Genomic DNA, 14225 nt, shown 5'->3' on the forward strand with positions numbered 1-14225 from the left:
CGTATGTCAAACGTATGTCATGTCAAACGTCTCTGTGGCAGATTTAACCAGTTTCAATCAGAATTTCACGCTTGCTCTTTGTTCTAACCTGCTGTCTGTCAGCAGAACAGCACCAGCTAGCACTTGTAGTTTTAAAACTTTTTCATACCACCTCATATACATACATATATATACGCACACACACACACACACACACACACACACACACACACACGCATAACCGCATCTACATGATCGTGTCTCACCTTGTCCGTGTGGTTGACTTCGGCACCGTGGCACAGCAGGACTCTCACTGTTTCCACGTGCCCCTGAGCAGATGCCAGGTGAAGGCAAGTGCGGTCCAGATGATCCTGCTGATGAAGCAGAGAACTGGATCTGCTTAGCAGCAGCCTGACGACATCTGTCTGCCCACTCTGAGCTGCCAGGTGCAGTGGGGTAAAACACTGGAACACACATGCACAGACTTACTGTTGGTCATGATTTTTACTTTTCTTTAAGTAATTTATTAATGAAAATTGTATTTAATTTCCTATACTACACATATAATGTAGAAAAAAAATCACTTTTTTTTACAGACAATTACAGACAATTTTTACAGACAATTTACAGAAAATATAATAAAATGGCAGAATTAGAGGAGGTGAGGGGTAAGGATCAAACACCTGTGCATAATTCCTATTAATAGGTGTTTCAGTGAGAGGCTTGATTAAAGAGAGAGATGTGTGTGTGTGTGTGTGTGTGTGTGTGTGTGTGTGTGTGTGTGTGTGTGTATGAACTGTACAATAAAAGCAGAAAGGGAAAAGTAGCAAATAAAGCCAGGTTGAAACCTGTTGCCTGCCTCTTTATCCTTCCTCTCAAGCTCTCTGAAGTTATTATACTGCATAAATATTACAGAAAATTTATGTATTCATTTACTTATTAATCTATAAAAGAATGATAAGAAAGATATAAAAATAAATGCACAGAATAAAGGAAAATACAATCAAAGTGCAAATAAAATGAACGTTTTCCTATTTTGTCTATTTATAGTTAAGTTTTCAGTAATAAATATATATATATATATATATATATATATATATATATATATATATATATATATATATATATATATATATAAACTAATAATATATGTTATAAGTTTTACTTCAGGGTTTGTTTTTGCTTGTACAGTAGGTCACTGAGAATGATAGGTATTTCTGGATATTATAGGTTGTTTGGTTTTAGGTTTGTTATAGGTTGTAGTATGCTTTAAAATAGAGAGACATTTTTTTTATCTCTTTTTTTCATCTTTGCATGGAATCTCAATTCACTGTGGTGTGCATGCATTTCTGACTTACAAAGTCTTCCTCTTCATCTGCTGCAGTTGTTACCTGCTCCATAGCAAACAGAAATGTACGTGATTTATTCAGAAATTTCATTCAGAAATGTGTGTGTTTAGTTGTATGCAGGATGTTTGTACTGACTGGGATGTCTGACACATCAGCCGATGTTCTCAAAGTGTCTCTGCGGGACGTCTCGCTGTTGATTGTGTCCGGCTCTTGGGTCAGAATTTCCCTCACAAAGTCCACTTGTCCGAAACAGGCTGCTACATGTAGTGCTGTCCGTCTTGTCTACACACACACACACACACACACACACACACACACACACACACACACACACACACACAGACAGAGGAAAAATATTTCAATCAATATTTTAAATACAGTAGGTATGTGATATATCAGAATGAAACATCTTTTCCAAAAATTAAAACTTCTACACCATAAACATTTGACTCCACTCTCTCTCTCCACACACATACACACACACTTTTTTTGCCAGGCACCTGTAAAGACACCTTTGATTTCAGGACCTCCAGGATATGTATGTGTCCATTCTGAGCAGCCAGATGAAGAGCAATCTTCTGCAATCAAACATCAATATACCGAGGTTTTATAAAAGCAATGATCTATTGTAGCACTGCATGAGCCACTGTGACATTTAGTTAGATCTGTTATGTGTGTTTGCGCTGCACTAAAGTGCTGTTCAGATATTTGGGTTGTGTCAATATGCTGTGTTGAAGTGTGAAGATTAAGTGCTCTCACAGAGTCCTCCTCTGTAGCTGAAGCCCCTGCATCCAAGAGAAGCTTAACGACTTCAGTGTGCCCTCCTGCAGCAGCCAAGTGCAGAGGACCTGAGCCTCTGCAGTCAACCTGTTAAGATGCACATTCAGTATTACATTATAATACATTTTAGTACCATATATGGTTCTATAGTATATTACTATTTTATATATATATATATATATATATATATATATATATATATATATATATATATATATATATATATCGTTTTTTTTCATTCTTCTTATTTAACAGTCGTAATGCAGAGAGTCCACTTGGAACGAATTCCATAAGAATCCATAAACTAAATATTAGATAGATAGATAGATAGATAGATAGATAGATAGATAGATAGATAGATAGATAGATAGATAGATAGATAGATCATCTCACTCACTCCTGGCGTAGGTCTTATTTGACTGATCGTTATCAGTTTGTTGATATAAGTGTAAAAATTCTCCACACAAAAGTTTGGTGTTCCACAAGGATCTGTTTTAGGCCCACTGCTTTTCTCTTTATAAAGTGCATCTGGAAAGTTTTCACAGAGCTTAACTTTTCCCACATTTTGTTATGCTATAGCCTTATTTTAAATTGGATTCAGTTCATTATTTCCTTTAAAATTCTACAAACAAAACCCCATAATGGTAACTTTAAAGAAGTTTGTTTAAAATCTGTGCAAAATTTATTACTAAATAAAAATCACACATACATAAGTATTCACAGCCTTTGCCACAACACTCAAAATTTTGCTCAGATGCATTTTGTTTCCAGTGCACACCCTTCAGATGTTTCTACAACTTGATTAGAGTCCACCTGTGGTAAATTCAGTTGATTGGACATGATTTGGAAAGACACACCCCTGTCTATATGATTTCCCACAGTTAACAGTGCATGTCAGAGCACAAACCAACCCGTGAAGTTCAAGAAATTGTCTGTAGACCTCAGAGACAGGATTATATCTAGGCACATCTGGGGAAGGGTACAGAGAAATTTCTGCAGCATTGACGGGCCAAATGAGCACATCATCTTTAAAGCGAAACATTTTGGAACCGCCAGGACTTTTCCTAGAGCAGTCGCCCGGCAAAACTGGGGAGAAGGGCCTTAATCAGGGAGGTGACCAAGAACCCGATTTTTACCCTAAAAGAGTAACAGAAAAAGATGAATGCAGCTTGTTCAGCTTCCAAAAGGATAGTCCCCATTAAACCAGATGGAGCTTGAGAAGTTCTGCAAAGAAGAAAGAAGAAACTGCAAAGAAGAAAGAAGAAACTGTCCAAGAATATTATTTTCTTGTAAACTTGCTGTTGCAGAGTAAACAGACTCCTTTGCACTTGGCTGCCATCAGTGGACGATTAGACGTCTGCAAGCTAGGGTAATTCTGTAGCAAGAAAATTTCCCTTCACTTGAACTATGAGACCCAAATCTGTTCTAACATGAGAAAGACCCTGTTCATAATGCCAGCTCCTTGAAGATATGATATACATGGGTTGCAGTGGAAGATCCCGCAAACTGACAGAACCCCAGACCTCCTCACCTCACCTACATCAGAGGGTGCAATGTATATACAGATAAACAAATAAATAAGCTCTTACCAAAGTAAGGGCATGAATGAGGTGGTGAGCCTGGTCAGTGTTTGACTCTGTGAGTAGTTTATCAAGAGGAGATGAGCCGGTCTGGGCGCTCAGGTGCAGTGGAGTCAGACCCAGTTTGGTTTTAGCATTCACAAAGGCTTTGTTAGAGAGCAGGATGTCAGCAGTGTCCTTGTGGCCCTGCTCAGCAGCCAGGTGGAGAGGGGACTTTCCTTCCTGTATGCGGAATTCATTCACAATTATGTCATTTGACAGATGCCCTTCGATGTTTGGTTGTGCTGGGATTTGAACTCATAAAGTGCATCTGAAAAGTTTTCACAGCACTTCTCTTTTTCCATATTTTCTAATGTTACTGCTTTATTCCAAAATGGATTAAATTCATATTTTCCTTAAAATTTTACAAACAATACCCCATAATGACAATGTGAGAGAAGCTTGTTTATGATCTTTGCAAATTAATTAAAAATAAAAAACTAAACAAAGTCACATGTACATAAGTATTCACAGCCTTTACTCAATACTTTGCTGAAGCACCTTTGGCACTAATTTCAGCTTTGAGTGTTTTTGAGTTTGATGCTACAAGCTTGGCACCTATTTTTGGGCAGTTTCTCCAATTCTTTTTTGGAGAACCTCTCAAGCTCCATCTGGCTGGAATGGTGATGTCGGTGCACAGCCATTTTCAGATATCTCCAGAGATATTCAATCAGGTTCAAGTCCCTCTATCCTGATCAGTCTTCTAGTTCCTGCTGCTGAAAAACATTCCCACAGCACGATACTGCCACCACCATAATTCTATGTGCTGATATTTGGCTTCTGTCTGGCTACTCTAGGAAGGTTCTCCTCTTTCCACAGAAAAATCATCATGTTTTTGGTCACCTCCCTTCTCCCCTGATCACTCAGTTTGGCCAGGCGACTCTGCTCTAGGAAGTGTGGTGGTTCCATACTTCTTCCATTTATGAATGATGGAGGCCACTTTGCTTATTTGGACCTTCAATGCTGCAGAAACTTTTCTGTTCCCTTTCCCAGATCTGTGCCTCGATAGAATCCTATCTCTGTGGTCTACAGACTATTCCTTGAACTTCATGGCTTGTTTTGTGCTCTGACATGCACTGTTAACTGTGGAACATCATATAGACAGGTGTGTGTCTGTCCACATCATGTCCAATCAACTGAATTTACCACAGGTGGACTCCAATCAAGTTCTAGAAACATCTCAAGGATGATGAGTGGAAACAGGATGCACCTAAACTCAATTTTGAGTGTCATGGCAAAAGCTGTGGATACTTATGTACGTGATTTTCTTTTCTTTTTTCTTTTTAATACATTTGCAAAGATTTCAAACAAACTCCTTTTACGTTGTCATTTTGGGGATTTGTTTGTAGAATTTTGAAGAAAATAATGAAATAAATCCATTTTGGAATAAGGGTATTTTGGATAACAAAATGTGGAAAAAATAAAGCACTGTGAAAACTTTCCTGATGCACTGTAGCTTTCTGATCAGAAGTCAACAATGGAACACGCAAAAAGACGTTTTTGTCTGCATAAAAAATAAAGGTCAAATTTCTTTAAAAATGAAAAGATCAAAACTCCTATGAAATAAAGGGTTCATTTACATTTTTACATTTTATTCCAAGCGACTTACTATACGTTTATTTCACAACAACTGAGCAGCTATGGGGTCTGAGCAGCTATATACATACACATACATATATATATATATATATATATATATATATATATATATATATATATATATATATATATATAAAACATATAGTTATTTACTATATTATTTATTCATACAGCAGCACTATACATATTCACTTCACATAGCTTTGCAATGTATTTATTTATTTATTTATTTAAAAGAGGAGCACCCAAGGTAACCTAGAACCATTACACATGCAAAAAACTCTTATTACACACTTTTTATGTATAACTGAAAGAAATATTTACATGCAAAATTTAATTTTCTACAAGTCTTTGCAAGTTCCTTTCGTTTCTATGCAATAAAACACAAGACTTGGACAGTGAATGACTGGAAGAAAGTTCTGTTAAAAGATAAGTCAAGAGTTGGACATTTTTGTCTCCAACAGAAGAAATTGTGTAATATGGAAACAGGAGAGAGGATGTGATCAGACTGCCTCACCCCCCACAGTCACACATGGAGGTATAAGCTTAATGATTTAAGGTTGTTTTGGAGTAGGGAAGGTTGAGGACTTATTCCAGAAAGTGAAAGGAACCAACATGGCTCCAATTGCATTCTTCACCATTACATCATGCAATTCCATCTGGACTGCGGCTCATTGGAACCGACTTCACCATACAGGATGATAAGCCGAACTGTACGAGCTCTGTAATCGTTATTTAGAGAGTAAACAGTCGTCTGGAGTGATATCTAGTCCCAGTTGCCACACCTAAATCCGATTCAACTGCTCTGGGATGATCTGGATCGCAAAGAAATCTGCAACTAGTGAAGAACCTCTTTGGCAACTTTTACAAGAGGCATGATAAAGTATTTCAGCTAAATGTTTGGAGAAACAAACTGTCAAGAAGCTGAGAGTGTGTGAAGCTGTTTCCTTTCAGGAACTCGAGCTGCGTCGGAACACTTTGGGAACGCTACTGCGTTCTGCATGCTCTGAGAAATTAGTCTAATCAGTCAAAATAGAAGACAGGCTGTCACCAGGGGGGTAACGCCATGACCAGGGAGTATAAAGTGCACCTGGAGAGAAGCCGGCTTCAGCTTCTGTAACCATGAAGGAATCGCTGAAGGGGTGCCAGAGGGTTACATATGTAACCTAGAGACGTTCTTTATGATAAGGGAGGATTTCTCAATGAAAACAAAGTAGAACATCTGGACATTTATAGATTTATTTAACATACCATTAAATGACCTATTTTGTTGCATGAAAACAAAAGGAACATGCACTTTAAAAAATCACAAAATTAAGGGTTTCCACATTTTTAACAGGCTCTGTATATAGCATTTTAAAGTCAGTTTACCTAAAAAATTTAACTAGAGGAAAGTCTGTCTCCATTTCAGCATTTCAACAATGGATCGATTTTATATTAAGCGAAATAAAAGTCACTTTATTCGCCCACCTTATTAAACACGTCCACTCTGGCGTGGTTGTCCAGCAGCAGCTTCACTACTGTTGTGTGTCCCTGCTCAGCTGCCAACAGCAATGCAGATTTGCCAGTCTGTCATTCACAAACACAAAGACACAAAACAAAAAAAAGTGGTGACAGAATCTTCTTAAATAGAAAAAACGAGTATTTCTCCTGATGACAGACTCCAAAACATGTCCACAACTTGTATATATATATATATATATATATATATATATATATATATATATATATATATATATATATTATTGGTGTAAGAAAATATTGATACAAGTGAGTATCGCGATATTTTGTTTGGCGATACTGTATCAATTCTCAAAAACAAATCGATATTTATATAAAAAAAATAATAATAATTAGACAGATTCATGGCAGTTTAATTTTGTTTCGTTTATATCCCAGCCGCTAGATCGCAGTCTTCTTAAACTTAAACAGTGACAGGAAGTACTAGCATAACAGCGCGCTACTAATGTTAACGTCAAAATAGTTCGCTGCTAGTAATGGAGGATGAAAGAATATTTCCAGCTCCCGCTTCAGTGTACAAAGCCGATGTGTGGCGTCATTTCGTCATGTTCCTTTTCGTCACAGACCAGGCACGAAAGAGATTGACAAAAGTATTGCTGTTTGTAAAATGTGCAATGCCAACGTCAAATATTCAAAGAACACTACAAATCTGAGAGCGCACATAACGAGGCACCATGCGGATGCACGGATAACAGAACAGCAGCAAATGGCTAACGTTAAAAGAAAGGATCCCCGTCAACTCACTCTGGAGCAAGTTCACAGATCAAAGTTACCACCAACCTCAACCCGTGCAACTCAGCCAGTACTTCATTTTATTTGCAAAGATATGCGCCCTCTCAGTGTTGTAGAGAACGAAGGATTCCGTCATATGCTGAAAACTTTGGAGCCTCGATACACAATACAGTCCCGCCAGCACATTACGGACATCGCTGTACCCAACTTGTACAATGAGGTAAAAATGAGCGTACTACAATCTCTTAGCTTGGCTGAGAGAGTCGCGTTGACATGTGATGCTTGGACATCCCGGGCTACTGAATCATTCGTAACGATAACGGCGCACTACATAACGACTGAGTGGAATCTGGTCTCGTATGTACTACAGACAAGAGCGATGCATAGCGATCACACAGGGAATAACATTGCAGAATTACTAAAGGAGGCTGTCACTGAATGGGGTTTGGAAGAGAAACATCCAGTGATTGTAACAGACAATGCATCCGATATGAATGTCGCGGCTGGACTCGCAGACATGACCCACATCCGATGTTTTGCGCACAGCCTGAATCTCGCCTCACAGAAAGCACTAAAGTTGCCAGCAGTGGAGAGACTCCTAGGCAGGATCAGACGTGTTACAAGCTTTTTCAGACGCAGCACCATAGCCAGCCACCAGCTAAAACAAAAGCAAGACCTGCTCCAGCTACCAAAACACAGGTTAATTACAGATGTTGTCACGAGGTGGAATAGCTCTTATGACATGATAGATAGATTTTTAGAACAACAACCAGCCATCTGTGCAGCACTACTTTCAACAGAGGTCAGAAAGTGTGAAAAGGATGTCTTCACAATGAATGAAGCTGACATCACATGTGCTGAGGAAGTGCTCAAGGCACTGAAGCCAATGAAGAATGCCACATTGGTAATGTCAGAAGAGAGCATGCCCACTCTTTCAATTCAATTAAATTCAATTCATTTTTATTTGTATAGCGCTTTTAACAATGAACATTGTCTCAAAGCAGCTTTACACAGATAATGTGGTGATTAAATGTAAATATGTTCTTTGTAAGTAAGTTTGTCCCTGATGAGCAACTGTGGCAAGGAAAAACTCCCCGAGATGGCATAAGGAAGAAACCTTGAGAGGAACCAGACTCAAGAGGGAACCCATCCTCATCTGGGTTGCACCAAATGTCCATTTGAAGCAGATATACAAAGTTGCGGGGTACAGTGATGATGATCAGAAGCAAACTGCACTCCCGAGTCAGTGCAGCAGACCGCCAAAACCAACTACAGTCCAATCCGTCCTCAAAAGCACCCGTTCTACTCCGGAATTATATGGAACCACTCAAGGTGTTGATGAGATACCGTCCCAAGCTGCACAGAAGTGTGAAGATCCACGGAGGGGAGAGGGGCAGGAACAGTGGTCACTGGAGCCTCAGGAGCATGTTTAACTCGAGCGAGAGAGAGAGAGAGAGAGAGAGAGAGAGAGAGAGAGAGAGAGGGTGACGAGAGAGGCTGTCATTGCACCACTTTATTCAAAGCTTGTCATGGGCACAGAAGAAAGCCCAGATGATACAAAGACAGCAAAGGACATCAAGGCTGCTATAGCACAAGAACTGGGAAAGAGATATGCCAATGAGAGGGAGACATTGTGCATGGCATCAGCTTTGGATCCAAGGTTTAAGGATCTACCCTTTCTTTCTGAAATGGAGATCAAAGAGACCTACTCCAAAATGATGGATGCTGTGGTGGCTGCCATAAAGAAGCAACAGAACTTAAGCAAATAAATACATTAATAAATTAGTTTACATGTTTTTATTAAATACATTACAATTTTAAGTGTATCAGTTAATGTATCTAACATTAGTTCATATTATATTTATAACATGGTTAATATAATAACATTCATTGGTTAAATAATTAAGTTTTAATAAATAGTTAATACTTGATGGGTCAGGACTGTTAATTTCCAGAAAAAGTGGGACCAACACGATATTAGGCAGGTGGTCATTATGTTATGCCTGGTCAGTGTATAAGTGTACAATCTTAGCTCCTGTTATCCTGATAGATTACTGTGTTGCTGAAATGTGATTACCTTATCCAACATGTTGATGGCTGAATGTAGGCAGTGGCTGGGCACATTATGGAGCATCTCCTGTAGCACTGCAGTGTTGCCAACTCTGGCACAGTAATGGATTGGGGTTTCTTCCGTCTACAGGAGAGCACAAAGAAAACCTTTTGGAGAACTTTTAAAAGTCATTTAATAAGACTGCTGTTTTATGTAATTGTACTCAAGTGGACAAAATGGTGAAGCAAAGCTGGAATGGGATATTCAAAAACAAGAACACACATATCAACTATAAGATATAAGACTGCAACAGTGTTTTCACCTGCTTGATAGCTGCTGTAACATCAGCATTATACTCTATCAGAGTCCGGATAATGAGGACATCCTCGTCATCTCTGTGCACAATGTCCCTCTGTATTTCAGCTGCCAGGTGCAGGGTGGTTTCATCCTTCTGGAAGGATAAAACATGCACAACTGTAAAGTACAGCAATGCTGTACTTGTATATTCTCTGTATACTATACAAATAAATGAGTATATGTATACTATACATATACTTATTTGCACAATTTGGTTATGACCTGGTTCCTTTGGCGAACACAGAGCTCTGCCTCCTCTCGACTCTTCTCCGTGGTCAAGAAGTTTAAGATGGCCTCCACCATGTGAGCATGACAGTGGCGTACCGCCACATGGAGCGGAGTCTCTTCTGCCTAAATAAATATGCAAGCACAGATACATAATCTGATAAAAGACTCATACATAAATCATGTTTAACTGTAAGGATGATCAGATCTGTTAATGGTACCAGACCCCGAGAACTGCCATGCAACTTCATGAGGCCAGACCCCAAGAACTACCATGCAACAAAAGAATAAACCTTCTGATCTGAGAAGAGGATCTCTTTGATCTGAGGAAAGAAAGCCATTTGTTCAGCTGCCCAGTCAGCAGTTGTCAGCAGCAGTCCTGCCCAGTCAGAGGGAGATGGCCAGATCATTGAGAGATGACTGAGAAGGTCCTGGAATTCAAGCTACTTTAATTGCATAATGTAATAATTACAATTTAGGAATGTATACATTTTACCTTCACATGTTAAGTATCATTTTAAAGGTCTCAGTGTGATTGGAAATATGATCTCAGTCCCATATCAGGAGAACAGACTCCAGGTTTGGGGAAATTCTGTCCTACTGACATAAGGGTTACCCCGGAGAAGATCCTTACCAGGTGGTCTATGTGACATTTGGTTTTTAGGTCACATCCTTTCCCAAGAAAGGGTGTGCAAAGCTTTTATCACTTTGAATTTACAAGTGTTTACAATGGTTGGGTATTTAAGGAAATTTGGCAAAACACTCAGGGAAGCATTCGATAGTCAGAACTTCCCACACAGTCTCTGTGTGTCTCTATTGCCTGGTATAGTGATTCTTTAACATTTTCTTAGTAAACTGTATTGCTAAAATATTTAGTTTCATGCTGAGCATGTTATGTAACTTTTCTCTATTATTTGTTTTATATGTGACATTTGTTTATTGATTTTTACCTGGCAAATAAATGTAAAATTCTTGATTAACTAAAATTCTTAATTTCCTGAAATCATTTATATCTAGTTGATTATGTACTCTGGCGTTACCGCAAATCTGTGACCAGGATAGTACAAACTGAAGGCTCATGAACAGATGGAGCATAGAGTACAACGTCTGAGACCTTTTAATTTCCGACTATCTCTGACTTTAGCAAGTTATAACTACTATAACTACAACTACTATAACTAAAATAACTACTATATACTATAGTAACTACTATAACTACTATAACTATAACTATAACTACTTTAGCAAGTTATAACTACCACTAAGTGACTAAATACAGTATTCTTTATGCATACAGTTATATCCTCTGACTAAGGGACAGTCTGGCAAGTTTGTGTCCTTGAGCATGTGTAGCGGCTATCACTGACTTAGCAAGTTTTTTCCAAGTAACTAAATCAATAGTTCTTTTTGAATGAGAAAGCATCGAGCGGCCTACTTAAAGAATATTAGTTTACCGTTATATCCTCTGACTAAGATTTGGACTGGCCAATGTGCCTCCGTGAGCAGGTATAGTTAGCCAAGCACAAGGTTCAAAGCGACTCCAGGACCATAATAAATGATTAATTGAAAAGAAGAATAATCTACTCAAATTAAAGAAGAAATACAACCAATAAGGTGATCAGCTTGAATTAGAGATTTTCAGGTTAAATCTTTATTATAAAATGGAGTCAGATTAGAGGTTAAAATTGGATTAATATAACAAAGTGCAATCAATTTGAATAATCTTTTACAGTCGTGCGATAAGGACTAACACGCAGCATACAATCACTGCGTGTAGTACCGCCACACTAGCATCCGTTTCTATACTTGTAACATGAAAGTCCAGGTTTGACTTGAACACAATTTAAATAATCTTCAGAATGTTAACAATTGTTAATCTTATCCCACTTTGCATTATTGCCCCCCCCCTCCAGGCCAATAAGCTAATAAGAATCTGCGTTTTTCAACAAATTTTGACCATATACTGTACACTAGCACACAGTAATACCAGACATTCAATTATAATTTTACTATCCAGGGGTCACCCAGATGATTTTCCTGTTTGACTTAAAAGTTCCTTTTAATGTTTATTTCTTCCGCAATAAATCATCTCAGGGGTGATTGTAATCACCTATTAGAGAGAAACTTATTATGATTTTTAAATGAATATACTCATGCGATATTTTTGAATTTATTACAAAGCTGATTTGTGAAAATGTCCGCTGTTAAAACTGATACAAATAAATGAACATTAAAAAACAGATCGTGCATGTCAGGAATTCCCCTGCCACGCCCCCTTCGGCGGCTGTCAGACTTCGGCATTCCCCAAAGCACCTCGCTCCTTGCCCGCACGGAGCTGCTGCAATCGGGCTTAATGGGGAACACCTGACTCCCAACTACTCGCTTATCACACCGCCAATATAAACCCCTCATTCACCCACACTCAGGGTCCGTTATTATATGTTCATCCATGTTCGTGTAGGTTCATGTACGTGTGTATCGGCGTATGCGCGTTCCCGCTACGTACCGGTTTTCTCGGACTTCTCTCTCTTCACAGTTGCGCTTCCCTTCCGGAGCGCACCCCGGTTTACCCTGATCCTCCCGATACGGCTGCGTTTGTATTCACTGTGTGGATTACGTTTCTGTGTTCCCGCCCAGCACCGTGCTTTCCCAAACGCATCTTTGGACTACTCGTCCCGAGCGGATATATACTTTCGTTTTGTGACTCTCCGTTTCCGGTGTGAGTTTTGTGTTGGCTTTGCCTTTTTTCTGTAATAAACTCTGTTTGCTGGTACTTCGGCTTCCGCCTCCATATCTCCGCATAACCGTGCATCTGCTATCAATATGGTGCTACCGTGTTCAGGACATTTCAAGTTTCAAGTTTATTGCTTTTGCACAGGTAAGCTGCAGTACATGAAGATTATTCTTCTGCCAGTCAGCTTTAGTCACAAAAGGTTTACACATTATTTACACAAAGTAAAATATTAATTAGAAAGTAAATTTATATATATATATATATATATATATATATATATATATATATATATACTTTTTGAAGAGTAGCAAAAGTAAATAAATAATATTGTATCAGTAGTATTGAACTTCTCTGAAGATGTTATATTGCATATTTTGTAAATAAATAATATTGTACACTCTGTAAATAAGTAATTATGCATGTTGTTGACAATACATAAGTAACATTTGCATACCTTGGATTTCCAGGTGAGGTCAGCTCCCTCTTCTACTAAAGATTTCATCACCTGCAGATTTCCATGACGTGCTGCAACATGCATCGCTGTCTCTCCATTCTACCAACAACAAAACACTTTGTGGAAATACCGCTACAGATACAAATACATACACAGTGCACTGTTGGCCAGAGGTGAAACCACCATGCTTCAAAAACCTCCAAGACAACCAAGGTAATTTCTCAGATCCATCTTAGATCGAACACTTTGAAAGAATTCAACTGTCTCAGGTGTATAAGGACATGTATAGAAAATATGGTCCATAAAGGACTATAGAGTACTGCTGTGTCATGCTTTTCAGACCTCCAGCTCTGTGTTGACCTCTGCTCCACTCTTCAACAACATCTCAGCCACCTTCTCTCCATCTTTCACCCTGGCTGCTATATGCAGAGGCGACTCCAGGGCCTGCAAAGACATGAGAGAAGCATCTTAATTATAAGTTATTGCTATTAATTATTATTAGAAATAATTATTACATATTTATTGTACAATGTGTGGAACTCAAGTGCAAACGTTACTGTAAAGTGGCAGTTTTTTTATTTAATTAAATTTAATTCAAGTTGATTTCTTTTAATAATGGACATGGACTCAAAGTAGATTTACAGAATGTAAGAATTTAAAACAAAGATCACTTATATTTAAGTTTATGTTTATATATCTCTGAAGAACAAGCCAGGGGCAACTAAAGCAAGTCAAACTCCCTTAGATGGTATGAGAAAGAAACATTCAATATTTTCAGTAATATTTAGTTTTTATACGCCAGTAGTATTATTTTATAATCAGTGTA

The 14225-nt window shown here is 38.3% G+C and overlaps 1 protein-coding gene across 1 annotated transcript in view; it reads right to left on the minus strand.

The window, feature by feature from the left end:
• Nucleotides 1–13855, minus strand: part of trpn1 (transient receptor potential cation channel, subfamily N, member 1) — a 36139-nt gene extending 22284 nt beyond the window's left edge. The window contains exons 1-12 of the mRNA XM_046835434.1: nucleotides 13742–13855; nucleotides 13400–13498; nucleotides 10209–10337; nucleotides 9952–10080; nucleotides 9657–9773; nucleotides 6797–6895; nucleotides 3698–3910; nucleotides 2088–2195; nucleotides 1829–1906; nucleotides 1464–1610; nucleotides 1338–1370; nucleotides 246–443 (exon numbers count right to left, since the gene is read on the minus strand). Of these exons, the coding sequence (XP_046691390.1) occupies nucleotides 246–443; nucleotides 1338–1370; nucleotides 1464–1610; nucleotides 1829–1906; nucleotides 2088–2195; nucleotides 3698–3910; nucleotides 6797–6895; nucleotides 9657–9773; nucleotides 9952–10080; nucleotides 10209–10337; nucleotides 13400–13498; nucleotides 13742–13855 (1464 nt within the window). The remainder of the gene's footprint in view (nucleotides 1–245; nucleotides 444–1337; nucleotides 1371–1463; nucleotides 1611–1828; nucleotides 1907–2087; nucleotides 2196–3697; nucleotides 3911–6796; nucleotides 6896–9656; nucleotides 9774–9951; nucleotides 10081–10208; nucleotides 10338–13399; nucleotides 13499–13741) is intronic.
• Nucleotides 13856–14225: the final 370 nt, after the last annotated feature.

The sequence above is a fragment of the Silurus meridionalis genome, chromosome 22, assembly GCF_014805685.1.
Source record: "Silurus meridionalis isolate SWU-2019-XX chromosome 22, ASM1480568v1, whole genome shotgun sequence".
In the NCBI taxonomy this organism is placed as follows: domain Eukaryota; kingdom Metazoa; phylum Chordata; class Actinopteri; order Siluriformes; family Siluridae; genus Silurus; species Silurus meridionalis.